This window comes from Hordeum vulgare, chromosome 5H (genome assembly GCF_904849725.1).
Source record: "Hordeum vulgare subsp. vulgare chromosome 5H, MorexV3_pseudomolecules_assembly, whole genome shotgun sequence".
NCBI classification, from domain to species: domain Eukaryota; kingdom Viridiplantae; phylum Streptophyta; class Magnoliopsida; order Poales; family Poaceae; genus Hordeum; species Hordeum vulgare.
Genome location: NC_058522.1, coordinates 292301726 through 292315879, shown reverse-complemented (window position 1 = coordinate 292315879; position 14154 = coordinate 292301726). Strand labels below are relative to the sequence as shown.

Sequence of the window (14154 nt, the reverse complement as noted above, 5' to 3'; positions counted from 1 at the left end):
TCGACACAACGCCAACCCTGGTGGTGGGGCACTTCGAAGGTCTGGAGACCCTCCTTGAGATTCCCCCTTTACCATAAACGCCACCTGCAGGTCCTTCCTTAGCTCTAGAAGAAAGGGAGCAAGCCCCCTCTATTGGCCTAAACCTCGATCCATCCCAGAGTAGCCGCCGGCTGGACGGCGGCGAACGGGGGGCAAACTCCTCAAAACGAAGTTCTACTTTGTCTTTGGAAGAATTGGAAGAATCGGACTCTAAGTTTAAAGTAGGAGTAGAGTCTTTAGAGGCTCGCTTAGAAGGAATAAATAGAAAAAAGCAACTGCAAGCGTTCGGGGCTTCTCCTTTTGAGACCGCGAAAGCAGAGCTGGTTACGTCCATTGGGGAAAATTCCTAGTTTCGTGTGGGACTGCTTTTGTCTCTGGATGTCAAATGCCCCTTGACGCGCAAACAGGAGGCTCTCGAAAAGACGATAGAGGCCATCATGAAATGCCGAGGGAAGAAGTCCACAGACTCCCTAGCGTCTCTACTTGACCTAAAATGCGATCTCGAGGACCCCGAAAAACTCGAGACCGCTCCCCGTCCATATTTAGGACGGTTAGGGCTATTTTTTTAAGAAATAAAAACCTTTTGTCGATTTATCCACACTTCCATGACTTCTAGAGGAAAGCTAACTGCTTGCTGGCTGGGAGCTGTATGAGCGGTAACGTCCACATACGGCTCCGTGAGAAGGTGGACGGAAATGGCCTTGTTGTACCTCACTCCCGTCTTCAATGGGGTCTGCTCTTTTTTTTAGGAGAGTATGCCAATATGATCTTGATGAGGTGCGGGGCTTTGCATCTGACATTCGTTGGGCTTTCCTCTCCGGGAGCCCGCGTCCCGGCCTTTTTGCGCAATAAACCCCTCCGGCCAAAGACTAGTGATAGGTGGTCCGGCGGAGCTTTCGGAGAAGGGTAGCCTAGTGTGTAAGCACAGCAATGAACCGCGGTGAACCCTCAGACGACCCTTCTAAGATAAGGGGGGAGATCCTCCGTAGTGGTGACCCTTTGACTCTTCCACTGACTTATATATGTACCGAATGCTCATACGGGAAAGTGAACCCCTGGGTCTGGAACCTGGGGGGTTGCTCTGAGAAAAAATCATTTCTTTCTCGTCCACTCTAGGGGGTGCGGAATCACCTGCACGGATTACTGGTGACGGTTACAAGAATGGCGAGGAAGTGAAGAGTACCCGACGACATTCAGGGATGAATGTAGACCCATCGGGCGGGGATAATCATTCCGGTCCTGGGAGAGGTGGCGACACCAGTCTGAGCTGAGGGAAGCGAGCCAATTGAGTCACTGAAACGACCGCAGGAGGCGCACCCTAAGCCCAGCTTCTCGGAGCTGCTATTGCGAAATACGGCTTCCTTAATATCCAAATTTTAACAAGGGGGCTGGGCTGCTCGCCTTCATAGAAAGGCGACCGGGCCTAGATTAGATGTTCGCCTTTTTATAGAATAGAAAGAGAAGGTAAAGGGGGGGGGGTTGGAGATTCTTTCAAGAATGCATGGCTTCCTCCTATTCCGCTTCAACAGAAGCCCTTAAAATTCTGCTACTATGGCAGCAAGGGTTATCCATTTCATAGGCGAGGGTGGGGGAGAAGCAAGCCGAACCTCTGATCAACCCGGACACGTCAAAAATTCTCGGCGCCGAGAGAAAGACGAGATTCAGCAAGTAATTCAGTGAGTGCTTTCTTTTATAAGAAGAGCGTCGGCTTGGAAGAAGAAAATGAAATACGAACAACCGTGTTGGTTGTAATAGATCGACTTGAATGCGTCTTCTTGCTCCAGCATTCAAGTTCCATTTCAAGGGAGGACGACGTACCATGATACTTTCTGTTTTGTCGAGCCATGCTTTGGTCTCTGGTTTGATGGTTGTATGTGCTAAAAATCCGGTACATTCCGTTTTGTTTCCCATCCTAGTCTTTTGCAACACTTCTGGTTTACTTATTTTGTTAGGTCTCGACTTCTCCGCTATGATCTCCCTAGTAGTTCATATTGGAGCTATTGTCGTTTCATTCATATTCGTGGTTATGATGTTCAATATTCAAATAGCGGAGATTCACGAAGAAGTATTGCGCTATTTACCAGTGAGTGGTATTATTGGACTGATCTTTTGGTCGGAAATATTCTTCATTTTAGATAATGAAACCATTCCATTACTTCCAACCCACAGAAATACGACCTCTCTGAGATATACGGTTTATGCCGGAAAGGTACGAAGTTGGACTAATTTGGAAACATTGGGCAATTTGCTTTATACCTACTATTCCGTCTGGTTTTTGGTTTCTAGTCTGATTTTATTAGTTGCTATGATTGGGGCTATAGTACTTACTATGCATAAGACTACAGAGGTTCAAAGACAGGATGTATTCTGATGAAATGCCTTGGATTCTAGGAGGAATATAATGAGGAGCATGACAATTCCAAACGGAAGCAGAAGGTGCTTTTCGTCCGGAGCGGGGGGCCGCCTGAGAATTACAAAGAAACCTTAAAAGGTGGATTTTGTGCTCAGAATATAGGGATTTCCCTGGCTTAAAAAGCAATATAGACAAACTTATTGCATTCCTTTCACCTTCCGAGATCCTATTCATGGTGCACACCTTTCCCCGGGACTTTCCTCTGCTCGAGATCTTGGAACCACGGGATATCCGCAAAATAATCGCTCACTCGCACAAGCAGTGGAAGCCACCCAAAAAGGGGGGCTAGTAATTAGTTTTTTTTTGGTAGGTTTGTTTTGTTTTGTTTCTCGAATTGGTAGGTTTCTCGGGAAATAGAGATACCGAGTCCCACCAACCTACTACTTGTTGGTTTGGTGGGGAAAGAAGAGCGGGAACGAGGGCTTCTTTCACTGTTTCCCTAAGTTCAAAAGTGAATGTGGAAACGCTGTCTATGGTCTGGTTATAGCATCCCCTTTCTCAATTCCTTTCTGGTCAATAAGGATGGTTATTGCCAGCTTAGAAGGGAATTCGAAATGTAAGCAGTTGCTGGATGGTTTGCTCCAATGAAGTGGTACACCTAGGTAGGAGGGAGGGAGCTTTCCCACTTTGCAGACGAGTAGTTCTGCCGCTCCGCGTTGGATAGGAAAGGGGTGGAGAAGGTTCATTTATCAGGAATCTACTTGTTGCATAATGCACATGCCACAAACGATAAAGTGGAAGCACACTCAGATGAAGAGGATGGTGAATTGATCAATAATCCCATGTCTTTTTTTCTGAGAAATCTTGGATCAAGACATACAAGGCAGCATTGGTCAAACATACGACTACCTAGGCTAGGTCATTCATTGCTTGGTCCGCTATATTCGTTTTGTCTTCTAGTTCTCCATAGGGACTTCCTACTACTCCGCCGAATCTCTCATCTGAGAAAGTAGGTCACCTGGGTCGTGTAAAGCAGCGTAGATAAGGCTGGAGTTTATGAACAAGTTGATGTCTACTAGGGCATTGACCGTACAAGCAGGTAAGTATAGGGCTCGGCTAGGAATTCGTTTATGCTTATATTTATAAGCTTTCTTCTCACTAGTTAGGGCGGGCAGTTGGTCTTATTGACCTGCATCATATGAGAAGGAGTTCTTCCACGAAATAGAGGTCGTCTATGGTCTTTGTGGCATTGATGGATAGTACTGGTCTGTTGTCAACAAATAGACTGGCTAGGTCACAGTCTGCTAAGTCTACTAGTGGGATATGAATATGCATTAGTAGTAGTTATTGCTGCCGGATTGGTATTAACAGTTGGTCAAGTCTAACGTAACGTTTTTTAAGTAGAAGGATAGGGCATTAATTACCTCGGGTCGATAGGTACACCTTTATAATAAATTATTAGCACAAAGCTCTCATCTCACTTTTCATAGGTAGGCGAAAACTCTATAGTGATAATGTAGTGTATATTGGCTTGGATTCTTTCTATTTTTATGGGAAAGGCATATCCCCACCGAGTTCTTCTTCGTCTTAATTAATAACTCCTTCCTGAACTTCAAAGTACGATAGAAACTTACTTATATCTTGTAGGAAAACAAGAGAATGAGCCATCTCCATCTCGTAGAGAAACTAGAGAGGTGTTGGGCGCAGCTGAAAGGAAATCCAACAAGAGTCCATGAAAGGCTAGCACGATTAGGATCCTTTGTAGGGTTTATCTCGGAAGAGAAGGCTATGAAGCAAACATCTCTTCTTTGTGAGAGAGGGGAAGATCTATGCAGGACACTTAACCCGTGCCGGAGGACTGCACACAGCTGGTACAACCTCGTGTGGTACATATTACATGTTCTTACAAGTCCGATGGTACAGTTGACCTAGTATCGAATTATTATAGATTCCGTTGGCAGCCATTGCCCCCCTGCATGTCGTCTGACACGATCGAAACGAAACTTTACACCCCCTAGCAGCCCCTGTCGGCATCGAAAACGGAGGGAAGTGTGCGTGTTGATGTTTAATCATGCGATGCCAATGATGTAAGAGCGGGCCCGCAGGTGCACACAGGTTCGTCGGGGGCAAGCTTCAGAGGTGGGGGGTACGTTTGTGGAAGATTGCGTGGAGGCAGGGGTTGGAGATGTGATGCAAGGGTGCGGGGAATTGGGTGGAAGGACAGTCGTTAATGTGGAGTCAGGACGGGCGTGAGGCAAGAAGTGGAGGGAAGTGGGATCTAGATTAGAAGAGATAAATACGATATTCCTGATACCCGCAGACGATCCCTAGCCTAGCTTGGCAATCCCTTGAAAATGCAATGCATTTTCCCTTGAGATGAAATTTCTTTTTCGGTGGCAACTCAAAAAATAAACTCTCAAATCAACTCACGCATATTCCCTTGCTTCTGTTAACTACGCATATCTCCTATTTCTATACTTGCTAGCTAGCAACCTCTTATCACACAGAAAGCGTGACATGAATGCATACCCCCGTGTATACAACTCCTTACTATCTCTAATATGCTTCTTATAGCCTTTAAACCAATAAATGATCTTCAAGCGTATATTAACTAATACTACTTTATCCAGTCAATAATGAATTGAAAGGTCGTCTTGAAAGGAATTATCCAAAGCTTGGTCACGTGAGATTTGAGCCTATTCAAGTTGTCTTGAAGAAGAAGATTGTGGGAACATTCATGTTTACCTTCAAGACATCATATTTACGAAGAGATAAGATAAGATACAAGGTAGATAAAGACTAAATGCAAAGAATGATTCAAGTTGATCAACACACGAAGCGTAGAAAGGGGTACCAAGTGGGATCAAGTGATCCAATGGTATGGCTAGTATAGTCCATTGCGCTTTGTGTACGAACCTATGGTCTTTGTGATGTTCCAATGTGGGGTTAGGTATCTTTCCATGGACTTGCATCGATAAGAAGATAGCATACAACCCATGGAGTATGACATCAAGTGGTGATCGTCATCAAGGTTGCAATGTGCAAGTTCAAGTGGAGCAATACAAATAGATCATGCTTGAAGCTTGCCGTTCATTGTGGTGACAATGGACATGTGAAGATGTGTCAAAGAGAGGCTCACTGATGACCTGCAAGTGCACAGGGATATTGTAGCACTTTCGTTGTGATAAGTAGAGTGTCGAACTATAACGCCCCAGATGCGATCCTATCCTTATTTTGGCACGAGGGCCTCGACGGGAATAGAAGCGCATCTCGTCGGTTCACAAGAATGGATATCGTTACAAGTACATGTACTGAAGAGAAGAGTATATGGAATTGGCTTACACTCGCCACAAGCTACATCAGAGTCACATCAGTACAATACATGAATATCACGAAGAAGAGCAGGGTCCGACTACGGACAAAAACAAACGAGAAAATAAAACGACGTCCATCCTTGCTATCCCAGGTTGCCGGCCTGGAACCCATCCTAGATCGATGAAGAAGAAGAAGAGAAGCAACTCCAAATGAACAATCATCGCGCTCACGTCTTAATCACGTTACATGTACCTGCAATTGGTGTTGTAGTAATTCGTGAGCCACAGGGGACTCAGCAATCTCATTTCCAAAGGTATCAAGACTAGCAAAGCTTAATAGGTGAGGTGGGATTAAGTTGTGAGGCTGCAGCAAGCGACTAAGGATACATTTAGTGGCTAACTTACGAGTACAAGAATAAAGAGGGGGAAGATCTACGCATAGAGGATGTGAACTACTGATGATCAAATGAATGATCCTAAACACCTACTTGCGTCAAACATAACCCCACCGTGTCCTCGATCGGAGAAGGAACTCGCGAAAGAGACAGTCACGGTTACGCACTCATTTGGCATATTTTAATTACGTTAACTTCAAGTTGTCTAGAACCAGTGTTAAACAAAGTTTCCACGTTGCCACATAACCGTGGGCATGTCTTTCCGAAAGATTTAACCCTGCAGGGGTGCTCCAACTAGTCCATCACAAACTACCGCACGCTGCGACAGAATGACCTTGATCAGGGAAACCCGTGATCTCCTCGGATCCCTATTGGAAAACCTCAACCTCGAGTTAGCTCAAAGCATCCTCGGAATCCCTCGCACAAGACGCTTGATAAAGGTAAAACAAGTCCAGCAAGGCCGTCCGGCGTGTCGACGATCCCGATAGGAGCCGCGTATCTCGTTCTCAGGACACGACGGATAAGCGAAGCGTACGGTGGCCTGATAGACATCACCGAGTTGCCCCAGGTTGGCCCCGCACTATTGGAAATATGCCCTAGAGGCAATGATAACAAGTTATTATTATATTTCCTGTTTAAAGATAATCGTTTATTATCCATGCTATAATTGTATTGAATGAAAACATAGATACATGTGTGGATACATAGACACAACAATGTCCCTAGCAAGCCTCTAGTTGGCTAGCCAGTTGATCAAGGATAGTCAAGGTTTTCTGGCTATGTGCAAAGTGTTGTTGCTTGATAACTGGATGACATCATTAGGAGGATCATGTGATGGACTAGACCAAACTATGAACGTAGCATATTGATCGTGTCGTTTTATTGCTACAGTTTTCAGTGTGTCAAGTATTTATTCCTATGACCATGAGATCATATAACTCACTGGCACCGAAGGAATGCCTTGTGTGTATCAAACGTCACAATGTAACTGGGTGACTATAAAGGTTCTCTACAGGTATCTCCGAAGGTGTCCGTTGAGTTAGTATGGATCAAGACAGGGATTTGTCACTCCATGTGATGGAGAGGTATCTCGGGGCCCACTCAGTAATACAACATCACACACAAGCCTTGCAAGCAATGTGACTAAGTGTAAGTCACGGGATCTTGTATTACGGAACGAGAAAAGAGACTTGCTGGTAACGAGATTGAAATAGGTATGCGGATACCTACGATCGAATCTCGGGCAACTAACATCCCGAAGGACAAAGGGAATGACATACGGGATTATACGAGTCCTTGACACTGAGGTTCAATCGATAAGATCTTCGGAGAATATGTAGGATCCAATATGGGCATCCAGGTCCCGCTATTGGATATTGACCGAGGAGTACCTCGGGGCATGTCTACATAGTTCTCGAACCCGCGGGGTCTGCACACTTAAGGTTCGACGATGTTTTAGTATAGTTGAGTTATATGCATGGTTACCGAATGTTGTTCGGAGTCCTGAATGAGATCACGGAAATCATGAGGGTTTCCGGAATGGCCCAGAGATGAATATTGATATATAGGATGACTTCATTTGGTTATTGGAAAGTTTTCGGGCATTACCGGGAATGTACCGGGGGTGACGAGTGGGTTCTGAAAGTTCACCGGGAGGGGGGAAACCCTCTCGGGGGAATCCCAAAGGACTTATGGGTGGCGCACCAGCCCTTAGTGGGCAGGTGGGACAGCCCAATAAGGCCTATGTGCCATAAGGGAAAAACCAAAGAAAGAAAAAAAGGTGGGAAGGAAGAGAAGGACTCCACTTTCCAATCCTAGTTGGACTAGGATTGGAGTAGGACTCCTCCTCTTCCTCTTGGCCGGCACACCTTGGGGGATTGTCCCTCAAGGAAAGATCCCTCCCCCTCCATCCTATATATACTAGTGATTTAGGGCTGATTTGAGACAACTTTGCCACGTGCAACTCAGATCTAGACACCATAGTTTTACCTCTAGATCGTATTTCTGCGGATCTCGGGCGGAGCCCTGCAGGAGTAGATCCTTCACCACCACTGGAGCGTCGTCATGCTGCCGGAGAACTCATCTACTTCTCCGTCTTTCTTGCTGGTTCAAGAAGGCTGAGATCATCGTCGAGTTGTACCTGTGCTGAACATGGAGGTGTCGTCCGTTCGGCACTAGATCGGAGCGGATCGTGGGACGGATCGCGGGACGGTTCGTGGGACGGTTCACGGGGCGGATCGAGGGACGTGAGGACGTTCCACTACATCAACCACGTTTCTTAACGCTTCCTATTGTGTGATCTACAAGGGTACGTAGATCCAAATCTCCTGTCGTAGATGGACATCACCATGATAGGTCTTCGTGCGCGTAGAATTTCTTTTGTTTCCCATGCGACGTTCCCCAACAGTGGTATCAGAGCTAGGTTCATGCGTAGATGTAATCCCGAGTAGAACACAAAGGGTTTTGTGGACGGTGATGTTTGATTTTCTGCCCTCCTTAGTCTTTTCTCGATTCGGCGGTATTGTTGGATTGAAGCGGCCCGGACCGATATTATTCGTACGCTTACGAAAGACTGGTTTCATCGCTTGACATGCAACCTCGTTGCATAAAGATGACTAGCGGGTGTCGGTTTCTTCAACTATAGTTGAATTGGTTTTGACCGAGGTGGTCCTTGGAGAGGTTAAATAGCAATTTGCGCATCTCCGTTGTGGTTTTTGCATAAGTAAGATGCGATCTACTAAATACCCATAGTAGCCACGTAAAACATGCAACAACAATTAGAGGACGTCTAACTTCTTTTTGCAGGGTATGCTTGTGATATGATATGGCCAATGACGTGATGTGATATATTGGATGTATGAGATGATCATGTTGTAATAGTTAATATCGACTTGCACGTCGATGGTTGATAACCCACAAGTATAGGGGATCGCAACAGTTTTCGAGGGTAGAGTATTCAACCCAAATTTGTTGATTCGACACAAGGGCAAGTCAAAGAATATTCTCGAGTATTAGATGTTGAGTTGTCAATTCAACTACACCTGAAAGACTTAGTATCTGCAGCAAATTTTAAGTAGCAAAGTAGTGTGATAATAACAGTAGCAGTAGTGATAGCAGTAGCGGTAACAGTAGCAGCAGTGACAGCAGTAGGAAAAATTCGTAGGCATTGGATCGGTGATGGATAATTATGCCGGATGTCATTCATCATGCAACATTTATAAGATGGGGACATGTGTAACTAGCTCCAGTTCGTCAATGTAATGTAGGCATGCATTCCGTATATAGTCATACGTGCTTATGAAAAGAACTTGCATGACATCTATTGTCCATCCCTCCCGTGGCAGCGGGGTCTTAATGCAAACTATGGGATATTAAGGTACACCTTTTAATTGTGAACCGGAACAAAGCATTAGCACTTAGTGAATACATGAACTCCTTATACTATGGTCATCTCCGGGAGTGGTTCCGGCTATTGTCACTCCGGGGTTGCCGGGTCATAACACATAGTAGGTGACTACAACTTGCAAGATAGGATCAAGAACACACATATATTGACGAGAACATAATAGGTTCAGATCTGAAATCATGGCACTCGGGCCCTAGTGACAAGCATTAAGCATGGCAAAGTAGTAGCAACATCAATCTCAATACATAGTGGATACTAGGGATCAATCCCCATCAAAACTAACTCGATTACATGATAGATCTCATCCAACCCATCACCGTCTAGCAAGCCTATGATGAGATAACTCACGAACGGTGAAGAGCATCATGGAATTGGCGATGAAGGAACGTTGGTGATGACGACGGCGACGATCTCCCCTCTCCAGAGCCCAGAACGGACTCCAGATCTACCCTCCAGAGGAAGAACAGGTGGTGGTGGCGCCTCCGTATCGTAAAACGCGATGAACTCTTCTCCATGATTCTTTTCGAATGAAAGGGACTAAATAGAGCTGGAGTTGGAGCGGCGAAGCCCCGAGGGCCCCACAAGCCTGCTAGGCGCGGCCAGGGGGCGCGCCTCGTGGGCTTGTGGGCTCCTCGCTCCACGTCTTCGGTTGATTCTTGCGCCAGTATTTTTTATATGTTCCACAAAAAATCCTCGTAAATTTCCAGGTCATTCCGAGAACTTCTATTTCTGCGCAAAAACAACACCATGGCAATTCAGCTGAAAACAGCGTTAGTCCAGGTGAGTTCCATTCAAATCATGCAAATTAGAGTCCAAAACAAAGGCAAGATAGTTTGGAAAAATAGATACGTTGGAGACGTATCAACTCCCCCGAGCTTAAAGCCTTGGTTGTCCTCAAGCAATTCAGTTGACAAACTGAAAGAGACAAAAAAAACTTTTACGAAATCTGTTTGATCTTGTTGTTGCAATTACGTCTAACTCATATTCAGATTTTCAGCAAGATCATAAGCTAACCACATAAGCAATGACATTTAGGTCTCAAGATGTACTCATATCAATGGCATAATCAACTAGCGAACAATAATAATAAGTTTCAAACGTCAACACTTCGATCAAAACAATCATGAAGCAATATGAAGAGATGGTATCTCGCTAGCTCTTTCTGAGACCGCAAAACATAAATGCAGAGCACCCTCAAAGACCAAGGGCAGACTGAACATTGTAATTCATGGCAAAGAAGATCCAGTCATAGTCATACTCAATAACAATTAAAAGTAAAGCATAAAAATGACGGAGGTGCTCTCTAACTGGTGCTTTTATAGGAAGAGGGTGACTCAACAGAAACGTAAATAGATAGGCCCTTCGCAGAGGGAAGCATTGATTTGCAGGGGTGCCACATCTCAAGCTTTGAAGACAGAGATAAATAATTTTGGGTGGCATGCTTTCATTGTCAACGCAATGACCAAGAGTTTTCACCATCTTCCATGCTACACATGCTATAGGCGGTTCCCAAACACAAAAGTAAAGTTTCGACTCCCCCACCACCGATCAATCACACTCCACGGCTAGCCGAATACTCGGGTGCCGTCCATACCAACATCAATCCAGGGGAGTTTTGTTTGCAATTATCTTTTCGATTTGAGCATGGAACTTGGCATTCCAATTACCGGCCCCTTTCTCGTGAGTGATAGTGAATAAACACATATCGAGGATAACACGCCTAGCATGGAAGATACTGATTGCCCCATGTCACCACATGAGCGGTTCGGGCATGCAAAACAGATTATTTCTTGAAGGTTTAGAGAGTTGCACATGCAAATTTACTTGGAACGGCAGGTAGATACCGCGTATACGTAGGTATGGTGGACACAACTTTGGGTTTATGGAAGTGGATGCACAAGCAGTATTCCCGCTTAGTACAAGTGAAGGCTAGCAAAAGATTGGGAAGCGACCAACTAGAGAGCGACAACAGTCATCAATATGCATTGAAATTAAACAACATTGAGTGCAAGCATGAGTAGGACATAAATCACCATAAACATGAATATCATAGAGGCTATGTTGATTTTGTTTCAACTACATGCGTGAACATCTGCCAAGTCAAGCCACTTGAATCATTCAAAGGAGGATACCATCCTATCATACTACATCATAATCATCTTTAAATTCATGTTGGCATCCAAGACAAACCATTATTGGCTCCTAGCTAATTAGGCATGGCATCAGAAACTATGATCTCTAAGTTTTCATTGCAAACATGTTTCTCTCATAACAAAGCTGAATCAGGAACAATGAGCTAGTCATATTTACAAAAAACAAAATAGATCGAGTTCATACCTGCTTTTCCAGGCTCAGTCACTTCATATATCGTCATTATTGCCTTTCACTTGCACGACCGAATGATGTGAACAATAATAAGAGTGTTCGTGCATTGGACTAAGTTGAAATCTGCAAGCAAACACAAAGGAGAAGACAAAGTAATATGGCTCTTTGACAGATAAACAGATATGCATGCAAGAGCCACTAAACATTGTAACCATGGTCTTCTACCTTGACCCAAAGAAAGAGAAAACTATTTACACGGGAAAGCTCCCAACAAGAAAAAGAAGAACGGGAAATCTTTTTGGGTTTTCTCAAACTAGACAAACACACGAGAAGAAAGCGAGAAAAATAAATAAACTAGCATGGATGATACAGTGGCAAGGTGTGAACACCGACTATCAAAGTGAAAGTGTGAGCATGAATATAAGGTTAGTGAGAAACACGTACTCCCCCAAGCTTAGGCTTTTGGCCTAAGTTGGTCTACTCCCATGGCTGGGTCGGGCGATATCCAAAATCATAATGGGGGTTGTACGGGAACGCGGCAGCTACCACCTGAATAGCTGCCTCACGGAGGTGAGCAGCCTTTGCCTCCCTCTCATACTCCTCTGCCTCTCCTCTGGTTATGTAATATCTCCGTTTTACCTGAAAGTCAAAGAAGGTAGGAGCAGGAAGGGCAACATGGAAAACACGTTGTCGGTTAAATATTAACCGGTATAGGAGGGATTCATTATCCCTCTCAAGGAACTGATAACGTGTCATAGCGACGCGATCAAGGAAAGCTGTATGGAGCGAGGGATCTCCTTCGCGGATGGGTACTCCAAGAAAATTTGCTATGCGAGTGGCATAGATCCCACCAAAGAAATCCCCTTCATTAGCATTATTATTTATCCTCTTCGCGATTATAGCTCCCATGTTGAAACTTCTATCACCCGTTATTGCGCTCTTAAGAATACTAAGGTCAGGTGCGCAGAGGTGACAATGCTCAATCTTGCCGTTAATGCATCGACCTATGAAGAGGGCAAAGTAATGCAAGGCAGGAAAATGAATGCTCCCCATGGTAGCCTGCGTAAAATCTCTAGTTTCTCCGATAGTTATACTAGATATCAAATCTCTAACCAAAGACTTAGGAGGATCATTGAGACTACCCCAATCAGGTATCTTGCAAATTCTATTGAAATCCTCTAAATCCATGGTATACGATTTTTCATACAGATCAAACAGTATGGATGTGTCACGGCCAGTTGAAAATTAGAATCTACGAATAAAGAGGCAGTGAGAGTAGTATACTGTTCACATTTATCGGAGATGAATTCTTCGAGTCCGGCATTGTGAACAAGTGTATCAAACTCGTCTTTGAAACCTGCATTAATCATGAATTCATCAGAAGGCCATTCACATCGTTGTACCTGTGCGTTCCTCGGTTGGTAAGGATCGGGCTCCCGAATCGCGAGACGGGGACCCCTCTTGCTTGAAGAACCACCATGATAGTTTTTCCTGAACATCTTCTTTTTCTGAAAATTTCTGAAATTTTTGGCGACTCAAAGGAAAAGTGAACAAGGCTCAACAAAACTCATAGCAACTACTCCTACAAGTGCCTAGAGGTCATATCATGCATCAAAACTACTTGGGACCAGCTAAAATGAGCATGCAAAGCTCAAGAACAGGGTCACCAAGGCAGCAATAATACACAACGAGTAAGGCACTAGAGCAAAAACTAATTGGACCGATGGAGGAGTCACATACCAAGGAAAAATTCCCCCAAAACAGTTTGGTGAATGGGGCTTTGCACAAGGATATCCAAAATTGCAGCAAGAAGAGCAAGAACACGGGTTTGAGCTGTAGAATGAATTTTTCTGGAGGTAGGAGAAGGAGATGGGAGATGGAATAAGTGGAGGGGGTCACGTGGGCCCCACAAGCCTGGTAGGCGCGACCAGGGGGGTACCCGCGCCTCCTGGGCTTGTGGCCCACTGGTGCATCCCCCTAACTAGCTCTTTGTCTCATAATTTTTCAAAAAATCCAGAAAAAATCATACTTGATTTTCGGGGCATTTGAAGAACTTTTATTTTCGGGACACTTTTCTAAGGGACGCAAAAAGCAGAAAACAGGAAAAACTAAAGCTAAATCTATCATTTTTCTTCCAAACAACGAAAAGTAAAAGTTTGGAACAGAGGGTTCTGACTCCTAGATTCATCCATCTCATGGTCATCAAAAGAAATCCGTTAATGAGGTTGATCAAGTCTCCTTGACAAACTTTTTTCGAATCGCATAAAACCGGAGATTTTTCGAATAGTCACTAGGTTACCTCAATGGGGATGTGCATATCCC

At 44.6% G+C, this 14154-nt stretch overlaps 1 protein-coding gene and 1 pseudogene across 1 annotated transcript; one reads left to right on the top strand and one right to left on the bottom strand.

Annotated features, from left to right (window-relative positions):
- Positions 1–522: 522 nt before the first annotated feature.
- Positions 523–1232, bottom strand: LOC123399978 (annotated as a pseudogene).
- Positions 1233–1366: 134 nt separating this feature from the next.
- LOC123399977 (NADH-ubiquinone oxidoreductase chain 6) lies at positions 1367–2498 on the top strand. Its single transcript, XM_045094366.1, has one exon. It carries the CDS (start codon positions 1805–1807, stop codon positions 2408–2410), a length of 606 nt encoding a protein of 201 aa, XP_044950301.1. The 5' UTR covers positions 1367–1804; the 3' UTR covers positions 2411–2498.
- The last annotated feature ends 11656 nt before the right edge of the window (positions 2499–14154 follow it).

Bases quoted from the DNA above. Each gene is read 5' to 3' on its own strand.
- LOC123399977 (XM_045094366.1), top strand. From the start codon at position 1,805: ATGCGTCTTCTTGCTCCAGCATTCAAGTTCCATTTCAAGGGAGGACGA.